Raw genomic sequence first — 19,939 nt, 5'->3', positions numbered from 1 at the left:
CTTTCTGCCAAAAAAGTTGCAGAACAAACCGCTATTGTTCAATTAGTTTCTATTTTTTTCCTGACAGCCCATTAAGGTCACAGGCCGCTTTTGTGACTAAGGACTATTCCCTTTATAGAGTTATCTGCAGGCTTCTTTGTAAAGGTAAAAAGAAAGCAGAATCAAACTTGAAGGGCTAGTGCTGGTCCTTGCAATAGTAAATACTCAAATAAGAGACCTGGGTCCTAAGGCAGATCTTCTTCCTCAATAAATGCTCAATCCTCCAAACCATAGTACAAAACCATATTTCACAATAGACTTCACTAAAATGAATAATCTGTATATATATATATATATATATATATATATATATATATATATATATATATTTACTCAGTAAAATGTATTCTGGATGCAGGGGAAAATGTCTGCATTTAGCTCAATGCTAAAATTTCCTTATAATGTATATGTTTGTGTTTTACCATATGCATGTCCTCTTGGTTAATGGCAACTTTCACACTCCTTCAAACCTCTACATGGTACAGAGTTTAGATTTTGATGTGTAAAAGTGGCTTTTTTTGTTCAAATAAGATCATCTTTTCACTGCCATGAGGCTCTAGTAGATGCTTAAGCTCATTAATCCATGTCATGCAACAGAAAACTTCATAAGAGGCCCTGAATGCGAGCTAGTTAGCACATATCCATTAATTTAGTTGGTTCTGGTTCTTGACAGTCTGTCCTCAGTAGTGCAATAGAGAGTCTTGTTATGTGCTCCTTGAACACAGTGTTCTCAGAGCTGCTTCAGTCATGCCAGTGTGGGAACGCAGATTTGATCAGTGAGTTGGCAGATTTTGTTGGATTTACTGTACTTGGACTAGATGTCCTGTAGCTGGCCATGCTCTATGGCATTACAGGATCCCTACATCCTATCTGCACCCTATCTTCTCACCGCTGCTTTGTTTTTCATTAACTGTGCATTGTTCTCCATATCATACCATGTGTTGGACTTTGCAAGCGTTTATCTTTTGGTCATGTGTTGTACTACTCTTAAAGCTCCTGTAAAAGCTCAATTCAAACCAGTTTAAATTAAAAATAACACATTTGTCTGTCTTGTCTGAGAGAATCTTGAGAAAGTACAATGTAAGAATTACATTATGATCATTACAAACCATGATGTAAACTGTAAATTTCTTTAGCTTAAGCTAACCCAAGGCATCAGTCATCATTTGTTTGAGCTCAAATCTATTTGTTGGCTCAAAATAATCACTTGCTGCGTACCTCAGTGCATTTCTCTCATGTGATGTAATGAAGAGGCAGTATTATCTGTTGTATGTTGAGTATCACCATGCCTAATCTCACTTAAAGGGTTAACAATAGTGGTTTGTTGAAGAATCGATCCATCCCTCCTCTGACTCTCTTGGCACTGAAGCATGGCATTCCCTGGCTGCTGACTTCCTGAGTGTTGAAAATACTCCAGGTCAAAGGGGAGATTTTTCCACTGTAAACTAAACAGCGGAGAGGAATGCACTCAATGCCCAAACGCTTGAGAACATCTGTGGGAGTATGCACAAGTGTACCCTGATGCTTGATGTCTTTACAAGCTCAGAAATCAATGTGTGTGTTGTGCTTCAGACTCTGCAGGCCAGAGGTGATGCAGAGCTCAAATGTACACTGTGGCACTTGTTAAATAAAATGTAGAGGAAACGTTGCACTACGGCATGGTTTCAGCCATTTGCTCATAATGTTAAATCTTAAACCCACATGCTGTGATTGTCAACTGTCTTTATCTATACAGACCTGTTATCTGCAGTTTACAATACTTTCAGGCTTGTGCTGTCCACACGTGTTTTTTTTATCTTCAAGAAGTTCCACATGGAACTTCCAAAATTGACTTAATATGCTAGAGATATATTGTAATATCTGGTGTTAATTAGAACTGGAAGTACCTCACAAAACCAAAAAATGTCTAAGTTTGTGCAAATGAGTAACATTTAGCAGGAGTTTGACTGCAGCTGGAGGAGATTTGCAGCACCGAGCATCGAGTGAATTACAAATTGCATGGCTGTGAAACGGCAACCTGGAAGAGTGCCATGCAGGTTGTGGTTGAGTCTGGAACATCTCATGTGTCAAGGACGCATTTATCCCAGTGCTAAATGAAAACATGCCTGAACCTGCTTTTTAGACGACCAACTACTGCCACAGACACAAGGCAGCACACGTCACCATTACTGGCATGATACAGAACCGGTTTATAAATAAAACACTTAGCATGCGCTGCATGAATAATGTCCTGTAAGTATGCTCCATGAGAACAGTTATTTAAGGGTGTATCTGATGGCTTCTCATTGCATTATGCGTTCATTAGGATTCATGTGACCCACATATTAGATTGTGTAATGATTGTGTTACATGCTAAATTAATTTACACTGTTAAAATAGGCCAGCGTCACTATAACCGCTGATGCTTCTGCAGTGAACGTGCTTTGCCTATGCTCCAGCTCTGCACAGCTCCAGATGAGATAGTAAAAATGTGTGTGCACATAAAGGCCATTCTTGGTTTGTATGTATCATGTACTCATTTGCATATGGTCATTGCTGAAGTGGCACCAAGGACAAGGGTTTTCAACAGAAACTGACAAAAAGATCATTTAAACTATATGTAGTGTTTAGAAACCCTGCACACAGTTAATTGTCCTACAAAGGCCCCAGCTCTGGGGTTTGCTTATTAAAAGTGAGACAGACAGTGATCTAGTTGAGGGGCAATACCTGCCCATGGCACCATTTTAATACTATTTGGCTTTGGATTTGATCAAGAAGGTCAATAGTTTACATTTACAAATTTAAAAAGATTTAGTTTAGTATTTTGGATATTCATGCACGTTTAAGTAATCCTGCATTTGTTTTATACCTGTCCCCATCTATGGCCCTGTAACTTTTTTTTTTTTTTTTTTTTTTACAAACCTGATACACATAGCTTCTGACAATGTGAAAAATGGCTCTGTAATTACAACTGATTGATATCTACATGACTGCAAATTGAATTAAGGAAAGCAAAAAAAGGCAATATTCTTTCATATTACTGTACTTTTTCAGCAATATGGCTGGTACGTCTCTTAAAGGAGACTAATTACTGAGGTAGTGACAGGAAACCACAAGCCTTAAATATATGTAAAAGGATTACTCGGGTGTTTATCCACAGAACTAAATACTGAAATTAGAAAAAACCTAGTTCCATGGTAGTATTCATGGACCACCCAGGCGCTGAAGCGTGATGCACCTTTAATGGCCCATCCTTCATCCTCGTCCCAGTGGGCAGCCGGTGTAAGATTAGAAGCCACAACTTTCACCCACCTAAAAAGCAAAAGATCCATTACTCCTTCAACTAATGGGAATCCCTGTGTGCTCAGTCTGTATCAACTACAAGCTAGCAATGTACATTTATAGTTGATATATTCAGATTTTTCATAGAGCCGTCTCCACATGTCCCACAAATGGCAATATCTTTGAGCCTGCAGCCATTAAATCAGACCTAAGCTGTACAGACTGTAGACTGCATCTCTCTCTCCCTTCACCCTCTGTCCTTCGTCTCTTTTTCACCATGGTCCTGCCCCCATTCCCTTCATTTAGGGGAAAGTAGGACAGCTCTGGTTTCTGAAGCCACTGCTGTGAAAATGTAAAGAGGAGAGGTCTTGGACACAGTTGGTGATAGCACAGATAACAGGGTACATGTAGAAATAGCTGTTCTTAAAATGTACTGTGTGTGATGGTTAAAATAGGACTGTAAAATATTGCTGGCTGGTCAGTGGAGAACCATGAAAAGAGTAAGGCAAAGACAGTGAGCTTTAGTGGAAACTCCCTATTCTTTTGTAGAGCAATGTATCACGTCATAATTATGACTGTCCAGTGATGCAAATACGTCAGGCGCAACCTTTCAGACATTTAAATCTTGTTTTTGTCTCTTTGTAACTACAATGACATTATATAATGGTGACAGTAGTGAGTTAAACTATAATACAAGTATTGTATCATTGAAAACGTTCTTCACAATCACTAATCCAGGACTTGTTAAACCAAATGAGTGCCTGCATATAGATAGGCCCTGAGTCCATTTGTAGTACGTGCAGACATGCAATCCAGTAAAAATATATTGACCTTGTATGATCTAATGTCGAGGCTCACTTTTAGGTCATCATCTCTGCAAAACTATGCCACCCTTGTCATACTCTGTTTGGCCAAGTCAAAGTTGCTTGCCCCTCCATCTGCCCTCCTGCTGTAAATGGACAATGGTTCCAAATCAGGCCTGAAAAGATATTTGCTGGCCAAAGTCCTTTGGCAAAAAGCCCTCTTTACAATTAAACTTCCGCACACTGTTGGTGAAATATTTGGCTTCATGTGGAGGGATTCTCAGCAGGGAACCACAGTAAACTAAGGCCATGCTCTTCACAGATGTGTACATGACGTTTTCCTGTATAAGGAATACTCACCAACGTTTGAGTGTGTCTGTTTTGGGAGCAGCATTTTTGTTAACTAGGTCTATTAAAAGAACACACAAGAAGGCATGCATAGATGGTGAAGATTGCCAAACTAAACATAGCCATTTGTCCTACTAATTAAATGTGACCCAACGCTGCCTCAGAATGTTCCAGCTTCAGATTCATGAGGCTGAGTGGGTGTAAAAGTCCCTTGTTTATAGACAGAGCAGCCTCTGTGGGTTAACGAACACCCCAATACACTGCACATACACACAGTATGGTCCCATGCACGGCTGCACAGCAGCCTAATGGTAGTCTACCACTGTACTCATATTATTCTCTATACATCTCTATGAAGCCTTTACCATAAGCCATCTTCCCCTCTCCCTCTAGCCTCTCTCTCACTGCTGCCTGCTAAATCTCACTTTTTTTGATTTGCTGAACCCAGAAAGGCCTCTGTGCTTGGGTCTTAATTTGACGGGGTAATTGGATGACAAGGGACAGTTCATAGTGCTTACTCATGAGTCAGCAGAGTTTTCTTGGCTTGTGCCTCCCACTGCTGCTGACTGGAGCGCAGAGTGGGGACCGCCAATTGTCTGCGCCCCATTCAGGTTTTTGTGTCTCCATCTCATCATTGGGATGTGCGTTTCCTGGGCGGCCCGGACCACACACAGCTTCACATTACAGTCAAAGGGCCATTATGTAGGGACTGTTAATGGGAATATGGAGGTGGGCCTGTCTTGTGAGCCAAATCAGCTTATCAATGGCTGCTGCTTCTGTTGGCCACTAATGTAAGGGTTTGCAGGGCAGAGGGGGCAGAAGAGGCCTTGGCTAGTTTTGCCAACAATGACGACTTGCTGAAACACTTTGTCAGCATACTTTTATTGGAACCCAACTGTTAATGAGTAGGGCAAACTCAAAGGCAATATTTTTTGTAAATTGTTAGTAATCGATGTGTAAAAAATATATATATATATCTATCTACATCTATATATATATATATATATATATATATATATATATATATATATTAGATTTAGAGATGGGTATCACTGTGTAAAAAAAAAAATTCTAACAGTTTATAAAAATATATATTTTATAAAAAATAAAATATATGTTTTATATAAAATACACATATATACACAAAAGGTAGTAACTTCAAAAAACCTCCTCCAGTGGTAATCACATTGAAATGATCAGCTGTTTCAAATGTTTGTGTATTTTTATTTATTTATTTTTTACCATGCCTTTTTTGTTCTTGGCAAAAACTATTTATACGCATCCCCCACCTAACTGAATATGTCATCCCAAATAATTTCTTCTGGGTAAATGTTCTCATTGACCATACGGAAATAAGCCTATTTCCCTAATGTCTGGATAGGATGGGATGGCATGGGAATTCTTGTATTCATTTGCATATGAATACAAATGACAGCCCTGTCTGGGCCTTGAAGCAAAACTTAAAGCAACTTCAATATTTGTATAATAATTGTAGTCAGTGGTGAAAAATGTGTTGAAGTGTGATCCAGTAACACCCATCTGATGTAATGGGTAGTAATATGTTTGTAATACCAGTGACTATTTTAGGAGCAGCTGCTGCTAGAAGCAGACATGGCTGCTGGTGCTGAGTGCATGTGAGTGGCTGGGCGTGTGCGTACATGCTTAAGGACACACTTGTGTTTGCACAACACGTGCTATCCTGTTAACTTTCTCCTCAGCTAGTAACACAAGGTTTGAGAACATGGCATATTCACTATAAAGGCAAGTTTGTCCTGGCTCTTTTGCATGTGTCTTTCAGGTTTTGTGTATTTACTGTGTGTTTATTCATATATTAAACCAAGGTATTTTTGAACAGCTTTATCTATATGAGGATGAACATCTTTTGAAGCCAGTCTCTCAGGACTTGCATCACATTTATCAGATCTGAGTCATCAGACCGAGAGATGAGGCCCACTGTCCATGGAGAGAACAGTTAAACTATTCACAAAGTTAAGTTAGTCATTCTGTCAGAAGTCACCTAACGTCATTACAGCAAGATTAAAAATAAAAAGTCATATTTAAACCTGACTGCATCATGGTCTCCAAATGAGATGCAGTCTGTGACTAATCTTCACTGTACACATCAGGTGGCATTAAGTCAACGTTTTGGCTGCTTTGTGTCAACGGTCTCAGAATTTACCCACTTGAGAAAATACATACATTTTCCCTTAGATTTTGATGATAATGCACATTGTGCTAATAATTATTGAGACATTATTCCAATAATTATTGTAGAATGTTTAATAAATTAATTTGGAGAAAAATTCATAGAATTTGACAAAGAGAGCTGAAAGTTGTCTCCAGTACATGGCAGAACAAGGAAATAAAATTCAATAAAAGTTTAATTGTAATAAAACTGAAAGTTGTATATCTCCTTCATCCTATTCTATGCCTGTCTCTGGGCTTTCCCCTCTCTCTGTATGAGTGTGATGTCACGGAGGGTGTTACTGTGCGTGTGCTTGCTGTGCGGGGGGAGGCGGTCGGGTGGGGGAGTAGTGACAGCTGTGTAGTTTAGATATGTAGTTAACAGTAGGAAGCATTCATACTACACATTCTGCTGTAGTGTGTCACCAGACTTCCCCTCACTCCAAACTGCCTCCTTCCTTCTCTCTGTCTGCTCCCCCCTTGCTTTCACTCCCTCCTATATCTCCCTTCCCCCCACACTCTCTCTCTCTCTCTCTCTCTCTCTCTCTCTCTCTCTCTCTCTTCTCTCTCTCTCTCTCTCTCTCTCTCTCTCTCTCTCTCTCTCTCTCTCTCTCTGTGTCTCTCTCTGTTTCTCTCTCTCTCTCTCTCTCTCTGTGTTCTCTCTCTCTCTCTCTCTCTGTCGCTCTCTCTCTCTCTCACACTAACATACTTGTAATGAGTCACCCTGCTCTTTTTTTCCCCTTTTTTCATTCTCCCCTTCCTTCATAGCTTACCACTTTATGGGTGTTACCACTTACACTGCTATTTCCTCCTTCCTTCTGTGGAACTGGGTATAATTCCTGGATTATACAGCGAGCATTCACCTGTTCACACACAACTAAATTTCTACCATCTACCAGAATGGATGTGCTATTAAAAAAAAGTATACTGCGTATATCAAGGAGTAGGAGTAGAAAAAGAAAAATAGGAGGGAGTTTGAAGTATACTGCGAATTTCAGAATGACTAAAATAATTAAAAAAATACAAAAAATACAACTTTGTCTATTTCTGTTTTAATGAATTTCCTTCAGGATCAATAAAACATCTATCTATAATTCAAGTTTTTATTATTATATTTTTATTATTATATTATTTTATTATTATGCTATTTATAGTAATGAAGGACTGAAATCTATCCCAAACCAACATTGTACACTGAATAAGTTAAAAAGGGATAGTGCTACACTCACATGAAGCCAATTTAGCCATTTGCTCTTCTATTAAACTTCAGTTTCTACAAAAGTTTCTATTACTTCTCCCACATTGATTCTGATAGTGACACTGCCCCCAAGCTATACAGCCTCTCATACAAACCCCAGTTCTTCGCAAAAGAGAAACCAGAGTTGAGAGCTTTCAAGAGGGCAGAAAAAGTTGGCCGTGTCTGTGCATGACTGTGCGACTGTGTGTCTACTGGCGGGTGTGTGTGGGAATGATTACATCAGCCTGCTCCTGCCTCCTGATTGGTCACCGGGCGTGTGGTTTGATTCAGTGTGCCTTGAAGCCTGTAGCTGAGGCTGTAACCCTTTGTGAGAGAGGGGGAGAGAGGAGGAGAGAGGAACAGAGAAAGAGAGGGAGAGGGAAAGAGAGTTGTCAGACTAGAACAGCCACTGAGTTCTCTACTGTACCTGAGAGAAGTGCAGGTCAGATGGGCTATTCCTTTACTGACCTATTTACGTACATAGACTTTTGAGTTTCTGGGCTTTTTAGGACAGGTAACGCAACTGTCATCTGCCGGATATCTAAAACAAAATCAGCGTTATTTTTTATTTTTGAATTTTTTTTGTCCTGAGGGGAAAACGTGTGTTTGGGGGGTTTTGTCTGTGCTCTAAAGGAAGTGTGTCTGAGTAGGGGGAGCAGGGCGCACTCCAAACATGCCTTCGTGTTCCCCAGACTGCTGCCTATTACGGGCCGTAGAGGTAAGACACTCTCATTCAATAAAATGCTGCTTCTTAACATATTGTCGATCTCTAAAAAAAAAAAAAAAAAAAAAATTCTCATAATCACAATGGAAAAGGCAGAACTGTTGGTGTGTGAACAGAATTTGCGAGAGTCGGATATAGAATTGACTTTGAACTGAGAAGGTTTTACTTGTGAATTTGGTATATTGCTGTCTAATAATATAAGAGATTAATTTGTACCTCTTTTCTGGTTTGTGCGTTTTCTCTCAGAGGAACAGAATTTTCTTTGTCATAATTTATTCCATGGGAAGTGTGCATGTGTATTGTATGTGTAGACTTAGCTGGCTGGATGTTTCTGCAGGTTAAGTAGGCTGCTCTAGTTCTCTGTGTAAATCATTCATTTCACTCTCAAATTTGATCAAGTAATTTCTATTTTATATTTAGTGGTCTATGTTCTAATGATATCGACACTTACAACACTTTATTTGGTGTAATTAATGGTCTTACTATGTCAGAGTGGATGCGTCTACAGAACAGAGCTTGTTATCTCCTCGTGGCCGTTTATTAATGAGATTTTAAACGTGGGTTCATCTGTTCACAGCAGATGTGCCGCCTCGTACCCAAAGTAGATTGAACTGCAAACTGAACATCCCCAAAAATATCATCTTGAGATTATTGTTCCCACTAGTTTCTGGCATATAATTGAGCTTGAGCAGAGAGAGTTACTTAACCATGGTCTTTCCTCGCACGCAAACCCTGGATATCTGTATTTAGCTTAGACACTATTTACTCTCACCTGTATATTTGCTTCTATATTACACCAACAAGTTGCTTTAAGAAATGCGTGCCTGTGATTTTTAATGCCACAATTGCTACATAGTCTTAAGTGTGTGTTTTTTCTATTGTCTGCTGTAATTACAGGTCTCTCTATGGCACAGTGTATGGGGCACTGTACAATAAATACTATGCTTGCGTTTGAAGTAAATTGCTGGCTTCACCCACACATTAGGCTGTAATAGTGAAAGAACATTGTCAAGGATAATTGACCAGAGTATAAATTATAAATGCTGACCCTTGAGTCTAAAATGTTGATGTTTGAACTTTTTTTTTTGCTGTTTTCTTGCTTAGATTGTGAAGATCTTCAGTGAGGACGGCATGGGGAAAGTGGTGGAGATACCAGCTGACATGACTGCCCGGGACTTGTGCCAGCTCTTAGTCTATAAAAGCCATTGTGTGGATGACAACAGTTGGGCACTTGTTGAGCACCACCCACTGCTCGGACTAGGTAAGAAATGAAAACACTCTCTTACTAACTTCATCACACTTTTAGACTCAGGTAAGTGCAGGTTTTTCACATTTTAGATGATTTCACTGCAGCCTCATATTCTCACGCTGGCAAGTATTCAGGCAGAAATGAATGCTCATGTATGCAGTATATGCACACAGCGATATAATGCATGGTGATGTAATCAACTACTGCAGTAAGACCCCACGAAGGACTAAAGTGATGAAGCTTGATCCCATTAAACCAATAGAGAAGCTAAAAATATTCATATCAGGACACAAATCTTGTTCCTGAATGTACTGCTATAAAACAGATTCACTAATTTTATGTAACGCTTCTGGTGAAGGTTCCACCACTTTGTTGTTTCGATTCAGATGATATTGCTTTGTCTGGAATGCTCCACAGTGTGAAGCCATCAGACCATCAAGTTACAAGTAAAATCTGTGGAGATGCAACCAAGCATTACTTCACGAATGACTGTTTATCAAGGTTCTTATGGAGTAAAAGCATCTGTAATTGAATTTTTTTATGTCTTACTGTGGAACATTCCAGGCAAAGAAATGTCATTGGAGACAAGCAGGTGGCACACCCCTCATCAGAGAAGTTACATAGTGCACATTTAATTTTTTCAGTTCTTTTTTTTTTAATTTACTGCAGCAAGTTTTCAATAACTTCATTTCAACTAAATATCATTAATGACACCCAACCTTGTGGTAGATTTATATATATTTTATGAGTCAAGCTTAGAGGGAAAGAACATCTTGGTGTAGTCTGAGAGTCTATTTTCCCTGAGGAGAAAGCAATTATAAAACACTTACAAAGCACAAGTCTGCCTTCACGTGTGTCAAACAGAAGGGTGTGTTTCTAATAGAATTTTCTCATGTCTCGGTTTTGATTTTTCCATTTATCACAGTAATTCAGAATTCCTAAAGAAGAATATTTTGGCTCAGAAATAATAGCCTCTTAACCCCATCCTAATTTGTGTCCATCTATCATCATCATGCAGCTATGCGTCAAACAGTTGTGCCAGAAAGTGTCTGCCAAGTACAGTTAGGGCCAGCATGTTGTGAATGACATCATTTTTGGCCCGGAGTTACTGTCTATTGTATTACAGCCTCTATTCCATTTTGGAGCACCTGTACACTAACCATAATCTTTTCAGCTCCCAAAAAACATTGATTAGATTTTATCTTTAGTACTTCCAGTAAATAAGATGTGATCACGCCTAATGCTCAAATAAATGCCTTCTATCTTTGGCTCTATATTCAGAAAGGATTATACAGTACATGCTTAATGTTAATTATTTATTTATTTGTTTATTTATTTATTTATTTGTTTGTTTGTTTGTTTTAAACACATTTTTAAATTGTATATTAAAATGGTGTATTTCAGAATGAATGGCTGTGTGTGTGTGTGTGTGTGTGTGTGTGTGTGTGTGTGTGTCTGTGTGTGTTTTTCTGTGTTTTTTTTTTTTTACATTAATCCACAAACTTCTGTCATAATAGACTAAACTGATACATGTTTGGGATTAGCACAATAAGAACCCATGTTTGCAACTTTAAGTTATTGTACTAAACAAAAATAAATTAATTCGACCTACAATGTTAAAAAATTTACATTATTCTGAATTAGAATTACTTTTATTCATCCCTATGGGGAATTATTTTAGTTTGAAGCCAATCAGCAGGAAACACTTTTAATTAAATATAACTGTCACAGTCAAAATAAATACAATCATTATTTCTTTTTTATCAACTGAACCCCCAGTCAAAAACTTACATTATACTTAACTGATAAAAATATTTTTCCTCACAACATATTACATACTAACATATTTACGCTATGTACAATACCATAAACATCTCCACAGTTCGATTTGGAGTGTGCATATTTATAAACTTGCATGTGTTTTATCACTGCACACTTGTAATTATGGTGATGGTGATTATAAATAGAAGTGTGAGTGCTCCTTGAACATTAGTGTATTTGAATAGAGTCCTATTTTGGTCCATCACCGCCCGCTCCTTTTAAATGACGGACTGGGATTGGAGTGTAACCCTGACCTGTGCTTATTAGCCTTAAACAGATTCACAACATTGGCACTCTGAGGTATGATGAGTGGTGAGTCACTGTCACGACCAACAGTGAGTCACCAAACAAGCACCTAAAGGAGACTAAAAGGAATGGAAGAATCGTGACACTTTTAACAAGGTTATGAAGGACACTATAAGAGTTCATCCTTCTTAATATTGTTTAATTGGAGTCATTTTTGTTGTAGGTGATAAAGTATATAGATGCTTCCACAGTAAAGGGGTTTTTGTCTTGCTAAAAAATACATTGAAACTTTTAATAGCTTAAAAATTCTGTGGAACATTTTAAGAAATCTTCTCTGTATTATATTTTTTGAAAAGGATTACAGTAAAAAGTGAGTCATGGTCAGTTTACGTTTATATTCTGTGGCCATTTTGGCAAGGACAGGGCTGTCATGAATCACTCATGTTTTCATTGTCATTGACAGAGGAACCTTGGTCTTATCCAGTGTCCAAGCCCTGAAACCTTGATGGGCATCCTTCAGCAGATCAAAATTGTTCTTGAAATGATTTCTTTATCATGATGTTTCATATAGACAAAGTTTGCCAATGAGCAATTTTGTATAAAGAGATATCTGAACCCAAAAATGTGACTCAGATTTTTAATAGGGCTCTGATGCTATGTGTTTTTCTTTTTAGAGAGGTGTCTAGAGGATCACGAGTTGGTGGTTCAAGTGCAGGCTGCGATGAACAGTGACAGCAGATTTGTCTTCAGGAAGAACTATGCCAAATATGAATTCTTCAGAAACCCTTCGGTAATTCCTCTTTTTGAAGACACTTGTTAACATACCATGTCATTGCTCAAAGATGCATATACTAAAGAAATACAGGCTGAACTGAGATCCTGGACTTGAGTTCAGAGACAAATGCTCTCTTTAACATGTCACAAATCACTGTATTTCTCATTGTTTACCTAACATAAATTGTACAAACTATATGCTAATATCTAGACTATTAGAAATTTAGTATTACGAAAAATATGAAAACATTCAGTTAACTTAAGTTTAACACCAGTAATGCTACTCGCTCATCTCTCTATTTTTCTCATCTTCTCAAACACGTCTTCTTGTTTTTACAGTCTTTTTTCCCAGAGCACATGGTCGCGTGGTGCCAGGAGACGAACCGCACGATTCCTTCATCTCAGCTCCTACAGGTGTGCACACATCTCCCTCCTCCTCTCTGCTTTCCCCTTTAACGCTCTCAGCTTATATTATGCCCCCGTCAGCAATAGCTCACTGTACAATCATGCTGACATGCCTCACCTCTGACCCTTAGACATGATGTCTACAGACACACTCAGTAATAACCAGTGTTGATCCACTGTTGACACCACTGTCTCGGCACATGCACCACTTGTTGGTATGTGTTAAGAATGGATTTAGGCTTTCATAAGTAGAACATGCAGTACTTTATTCAGCAAATATTTGAACAGCTCAAAGTCATGTCATGTAACACAAAACATAGCTGCCTAATTGCATATGTCAGACAAAAATGCATTGTGGGATTTTGGAGTTAATACATGAGATGTGAATGTAGCCCTGTAGTCATGCAATATAGCTGTGAGACACACAAAACCTGTACTTGCATTCATAATTGCAGCTTTCAGTTCTTGTACACTCAAGAGGGATGGATCAGACAGAAGGATAGAGTACTTCATGTAGTATTTTTTTTTTTCTGGATTTATAAACATGAGAAAATGGACATCCTTCCAGTAGGGGGAAAATACTTTTGTAAGAAGATCTGCTTTAAAGATATTTAGTAGTTGTATTCTGGACAGTTATATATACATAGCAGATCAGCTAACAGCAAACATATATGCATGAAGGCTGAGTATGTCTTGTCACTTTATCCAGATATCAGATTTAGAAGCAAGAAGCTGTGCCTCAAAAAGACTAAAATAAAAAAGCTTGTCTTCTTCTTTGCATGGCGTGTGAATGTTGGCTCTGTGCTGGAGGAAAAAGCGTTCACGCATGAGTTCTATTATAGCCAAAGTTTCCAAAACAGTAAGAAACATGTGCTTTTAATATCGAGGAGTCTCTGGAACAGTTTACCTTCAGGCCACAAGCCCCCAGATCCCAAATCAGCTCTAATAAGTTAACCTGCCACTTCATGGTGTGATATTTTGTGAAACATGAATACCACAAATGTTGAATTTTTCAGACACCCACAAGATGATTTGGGCTTGAGCGACAGCCAGTGGGAATGTGCTGTATGTTTGTTCAGTGATGGGCACTGCTTTCCTTGGCTCGTCTGTTACATAACAAAGACTCCGTATTTATGTATTTGTCTTCACTGTGGAATGTGGATTATCTAAGGATGTTAATTACAGGTACTGCCCCAAGTGTAACTATGATATGTGTGCATGTTAGCAGTACTGTGTAAAAGTAACATGGGAAATAGAAAAAAGCCAAAGCACTGGTCTTGATGGAATACAACGTTTGAGATGCAGTATTTGGATTTTTCATGGGTAAATTCTCTTGTGCTCTTTCCCTATTTTAAACTCCAGAACCGACACTGGTGAAAAAGCTAGTTAATCTTTAATGAGTTCTATAAGTTAGAACTATTGTGTGTCTTACAGATGACATAGGTATATATTAGTATGTATTGATTCTTAAGCAGCGCATTTAATAAAAACAGCGTCTCGTTTTCATGGGTACGATCTGAAGCTGGGGCAGTATTCGATAACATTTGTGCTTCACCTTTTGTCTTTCAGAACTTTTTAGCAACGAGTAGCTGTCCAGAGGTCCAGGGGTTTTTATATGTGAAGGAAATGGGAAGAAAGTCATGGAAGAAAGTCTACATGTTTTTGCGACGTTCTGGTCTATACTGTTCAACAAAAGGAACCTCAAAGGTATATAGATTATAAATTAGATAAAATGAATGGCAATTGAGGACTACTTACAAAATTAGTGAATGCTGAGGCTAAATGGGTGATATTTCAATTTCACCTATTGAAAATAAATGCCATTGTATCGTATTTTACACAGGTCTTGCATGTTTTTCTTATAGCGTGCAGTCTTTCTTTACTTTAGTTTCTACAGTCTTTCACTTGTCAAGTAATGTCATCAAATGTCACGCCATTTCCTGACATGTGGCAACTTCTATTCTTTGTCTCCAGGAGCCGAGACATCTCCAGTTACTGGCAGATCTAGACGACAGCAACATCTTCACTGTTATTTCAAGTAAAAAACAGCACGGCGCTCCCACAGACTTCGGCTTCTGTATCAAGGTAAGACACTGCTGACAGATGGGAGACGGCAGCACTCAAAAGAAATGCATATTATGAGCCATTATGTGAGTGACGGTGTGTCTAGATCCTGCAACACAATGCCATGTTGAGTAAAGTTGGTGTCTTCTTATATGAATGACAGCCCAATAAATGCAGAGGGGAGCTAAAGGATGTGAGGATGCTGTGTGCTGAGGAGGAACAGGGTAGGACCTGTTGGATGACTGCCTTCAGAATTTTTAAGGTACATTTTTCATCTGTTAACTGTGTACAGTAATTTGTGTACAGTAAATTGTGCAGAAAAATTTATTACAGAGAAGTATGTTCTGAGTTCTCACTTATATCATGTTGCTGGTTCCATGCCTGAATGAATTTGGAGGGTTAGACAAACTACAACATTTAATATAAAACATATCCAAAATGTAAAGACAACACTGCACTTTAATTTGTAGTTAAACTGAAGTCTTTGTACAAATAAAAAGTCTCTGTTAGAAATCTGTGTAAAATGTGCATTTACTTTATATTTTTATTGTTCTTCACATGGATAGTGAAATATTTATCACCGAAATGTTTTTTCCTCCTTCACAGTATGGAATTGTATTGTACCAGAATTATAAGATTCCTCAACAAAGAAAAACTTTGCTCTCACACTTCTCTACACCAGTAGTAAGTTTGTAATCATTAACTCTGCATTGTTCTCATGATTAATCTAGTAATTCAATTTGTTAACAATTGTGTATCTTTTTGTCTCCCCCTAGAGGAGTGTTTCAGAAAATTCACTAGTGGCAATGGATTTCTCAGGGCGAACAGGCCGAGTAATAGACAATCCATTAGAAGCTCAGAGTGCAGCAATGGAAGAGGGGCAAGCCTGGAGGGTAAGAACAGCATGCATTTTAGACTAAAGGAACCATATGTTGAATGAAGAACTATTTTTTCCTAATTCCAGTTTACACTTGTGTTATAATCATTATGTACTTTTTTTTTGTTGTTGTTTTGTTTCTTTGGCATCTCTAGAAAAGGACTCAGCGAATGAATGTACTGGGCTCCCATAGTCCCTTACACCACTCCTCCTTAAATTCTGGTAAGATACAAACATTAATTAAAGTAATTAAATGATCAGTTAGCTGTGTTTGTAATAACAGATTGATTTCTCTTTAGTTATTCATATAGCCCAGCTGTGGTTCCATGGGAGGATAACCAGAGAAGAATCCCATCGAATTATCCACCAACAGGGACAAGTAGATGGGTAAGAATTCCTCATCTAAAATCGTCCAGTCTGTAATATAGTTACATTGACGGCTATTACAATTACTACAGTCAATTAAATGTTGCTTTTTTTGGAACAGGTTATATCTATTACGAGTCAGTCAGAGCAACCCGAAAGCGTTTGTTCTCACATTGTGCCATCACCAGAAAATCAAACACTTCCAGATACTACCGGTATGCACTCAGTTGGTCTGTTCTCTAATGTTACACCCATATTACATTCCCTTCATAATCCTTTTCTGTCTTAGTGCGAGGAGGACGGCCAGCTCTTCTTCAGCCTTGATGATGGGTCAACCAAATTCACAGACCTGATCCAGTTAGTGGAGTTTTATCAGCTCAACCGCGGAGTGCTGCCTTGCAAACTCAGACACCCATGCACCGTCGTGGCCTTATGACACCCGCAAATCAGCTGAAGCTACCATCACTTGACCTATTTTGCCTAAAACAAAATAGCTCTTCATTTTGTTAAAGACTTTTCAGAAGCTGGTGAATGAACTGCGTTGTTTTATTGTTCTTTATATCGTCTTGAAAGACACAATGAACCCTTTTGCATGGATATTGACATCACATTAGTACAAATTTCAATGCAAGATCTTCCACAAGTCTCGCTACGTACAGTCTCCAATAAGCTCTGACTTTTTTTTGTTTTACTTTTTTGCACAGCTGAATTGTAAGTTGTGCCACAAGCAGACAATCAGCAGATCAAGCTTTTGTGTGGACCACTTTGAGCAATTAAAAAAAAAATGTCCTCAAAAGAAAAAATGTCATAGGTGGAGAGTTGATTGTCTTGTAGTTTTTGCACTCAAAAACTGACTGGGAGTGGCCTTTTGGAGCACATGATTTGCTTCTCTGTGAAAACTGTGAGGTGGTGCCACACTTCCCTCTAGTGTCACACACTTGTAAAGACAAGTAAAATCCAAACCAGGACTGGAGGCACTGGCACTTGCATCTTTTGAAAGAAAGTATTTTTAACGTCACCATTAGAGAGAAAATATCTTCCTCTCTTGACCTCACAGGGTTTTTAATAATTGTTTTTTTTTTTTTATGTGGTCACTGTTTGTGTACCCTCATCTACTGCTTTCTGTAGATTTGTTATCCGTAAACACAGTACACTAAACCATGCATTACAAATTTGGAATAGTTAAATCAGTACTGTTGAAAAATATGCACAATTTATTTTTATTGATTCAAGACACAAAGTAGTGATAATAATGACAGAAATGGCATTTGATTATTAATAAGGAAAAAAAATCAGGATTTATATTTGAATAACACAATGTTCCTTTCTGATCAGAATTGTAACTCATGGAGGAAAGTAAGTGACATGTAAGAATGAGACAACATTTCTGTATGCTGTACATACAATTAACATGCTACCTGTTAAATTATGGGTCAATGGAGAAACACAGGGATGGACAACCACTAGCATGTGACGGGGGAGCCGTTTACTGGAGGTTTTTGATTTTGAGTCGTTTACACATTTCTTTGTCCATTCAGGTTTAAAGTTGAGATTTGGTGAGATTTAACTTGACACCACTGTGCACTACATTCCTTCAAAAGTCTACTTGAAGTCCTACATTAAAATCAGCAGATATATTCCCTCTTGGTGTGTACTACCTACTACACTTAATATAAATTAATACTATATAATTTGACACCCTGTTTAATACATAGTTAGTGCTTAATTGTATCTAGCATAAATGGCTTTCAATGGCAAACCAAACCAAAATCAATTTACATCTACAGCTGTTGGCAGTAGTTAACAGTGCAGTATCTGACTATAGAGATGAATACGTTTTAGCACTGTTGTTGTTCTGCATTGATGCACTTAAGACAGGAAATACTTGAAAATGCGGCAAGAAATGCAGATACAACATTATAAAAATGTTACAATTGATGTAACAAGCTTCTTTTTAGAGATCAGTGTCCCTCACTTGTCACTCCATGCACAGTCCTCATTATTTGTTTAAAAATTGCAAGGACTCAATCATGTTTAAAGTATTATTTCTTCAAAATGTATTTATTTATCTGGATGTAACTGATTACTTGAACATGTACAATTTGCTCAGCGCTGTCTGATACCGTTTTCTTTTGTCATTACCAATTATATATATATTTTTTATTTTTTATTTTAATTATAATTTGTGATCACATCTGGCTCTGTTTAAATAATCTGACACTTTAATGAAGTGATCCCCAGAAATGGTAGACTGGTCTCAGTAATGTTAACATCATATCATTCATACACACATGAGATAAAGTTTCATTATTTGACTTTCACAATAGAAAGTACAATTAGGTTATAAACAGCTAAAACTAGTGTCCATCAACCAGATAGCAAACAATAGTTTGGCACACCTCTAATGCATTAATATTGTGTAAGGTTTTATCTAGCTCAATATTTAGATCAATATTTATTTGTTAATGATAATGACATTAACAAGACCATTATATCCATGATGAAAACTGAAGCCTAAAGGAGTATTAAAACATTTGAGTTGTGTATGCTTTTAATGTTAATAGATTACATTTGACCATGCCTGTGCTTAATGCCATGTACCCTAAAGTGCATTTTATATACAGACACTACACACAGTAAGATTTTATCTGTAGCTTCCATCTATTGTACTAATTATTTCAGGGAATGCAAAAAGAAAACGGTAACTTCACTCTTCTATCATGAAGAGCATGTTCTTTTAATGTGCTTTGCTTCATTCTGTAAATAGCTAAATGGTGTATATTAATTGTAACCTTTTCAGGTATTTTTGTACAAATAAGGGACTGATATATTCTCTTTATTGTAATTAGAATAAAACCTTAATACGTTGATAAAGGAGTTGTTTTTCTTCTTTGAATGAAACAGAGGGAGTAGTAGACAAAGGAAAAAGAGACATTACTGGGGGATAAAGAAGAGGGGCAAAAAAGACAAACTAATAATAAATAAAACTATACTAAAATAATAAATTTATCACATCATGCATATTATAATATTTTAACTATGTATGAGTGCATTCTCTTTAATGGCAATAGTTTAGACTTTATACCCAATGTAGTAAATTTGACTAATTATCCTCTTTCAACTGCAATCAACACTGTACAGGAATCTGTAGTTCACATATTAAGCACTAGATGGCCTAAATATACAAAATGCCATTCTTATGTAGTTTTAAATTGATCCCTGAAAATAGGCTTCATACAGAAAGTCCTCAAAACAATGATGAGGTGAAGGCTATCATTTGCCATAACCGTTTAGGCCTAAACGTTGCATCAGGATGAGGCATTCTGTTTACATTATTTATTTTCTTATTATTCTTGTTAGATGTGAGCTGGTGATTTCATTCAGTAAATAAAAAGGCTAATATGCTTCAGTTTGTCTTGTTTTTTGATCATTAGTGGTCTAAAAGTTGTAAGTTCCATGGCCTAATAGTAGTTGCAGTTTCACAGTATTCACAGCACTGTAGTAGTAATAGCAGTATTTCCAGTAGGGCTGTGCAAAAATA

The 19,939-nt window shown here is 37.6% G+C and overlaps 1 protein-coding gene across 3 annotated transcripts in view; it reads left to right on the top strand.

The window, feature by feature from the left end:
* Positions 1–19,272, top strand: part of grb10b (growth factor receptor-bound protein 10b) — a 40,196-nt gene extending 20,924 nt beyond the window's left edge. For 2 of the 3 annotated variants that reach the window (XM_055163654.1, XM_020937228.2), the window contains exons 6-17: positions 9,701–9,857; positions 12,587–12,702; positions 13,026–13,100; positions 14,661–14,798; positions 15,066–15,176; positions 15,319–15,417; positions 15,762–15,839; positions 15,932–16,048; positions 16,188–16,254; positions 16,332–16,419; positions 16,520–16,613; positions 16,688–19,272. In XM_055163654.1, coding sequence (XP_055019629.1) covers positions 9,701–9,857; positions 12,587–12,702; positions 13,026–13,100; positions 14,661–14,798; positions 15,066–15,176; positions 15,319–15,417; positions 15,762–15,839; positions 15,932–16,048; positions 16,188–16,254; positions 16,332–16,419; positions 16,520–16,613; positions 16,688–16,834 — 1,287 coding nt within the window. In that variant the 3' untranslated portion in view covers positions 16,835–19,272. Of the gene's footprint in view, positions 1–8,072; positions 8,591–9,700; positions 9,858–12,586; positions 12,703–13,025; positions 13,101–14,660; positions 14,799–15,065; positions 15,177–15,318; positions 15,418–15,761; positions 15,840–15,931; positions 16,049–16,187; positions 16,255–16,331; positions 16,420–16,519; positions 16,614–16,687 lie in introns of those variants that run through there. The other variant, XM_055163656.1, reaches the window with a different exon arrangement.
* Positions 19,273–19,939: the final 667 nt, after the last annotated feature.

Source organism: Boleophthalmus pectinirostris, unplaced genomic scaffold (assembly GCF_026225935.1).
Source record: "Boleophthalmus pectinirostris isolate CB_2022bp ecotype Guang Dong unplaced genomic scaffold, ASM2622593v1 HiC_scaffold_6, whole genome shotgun sequence".
NCBI lineage: Eukaryota > Metazoa > Chordata > Actinopteri > Gobiiformes > Gobiidae > Boleophthalmus > Boleophthalmus pectinirostris.
Note: the sequence above shows the minus strand (reverse complement) of the source record. Positions and strands in the feature narration are given on the sequence as shown.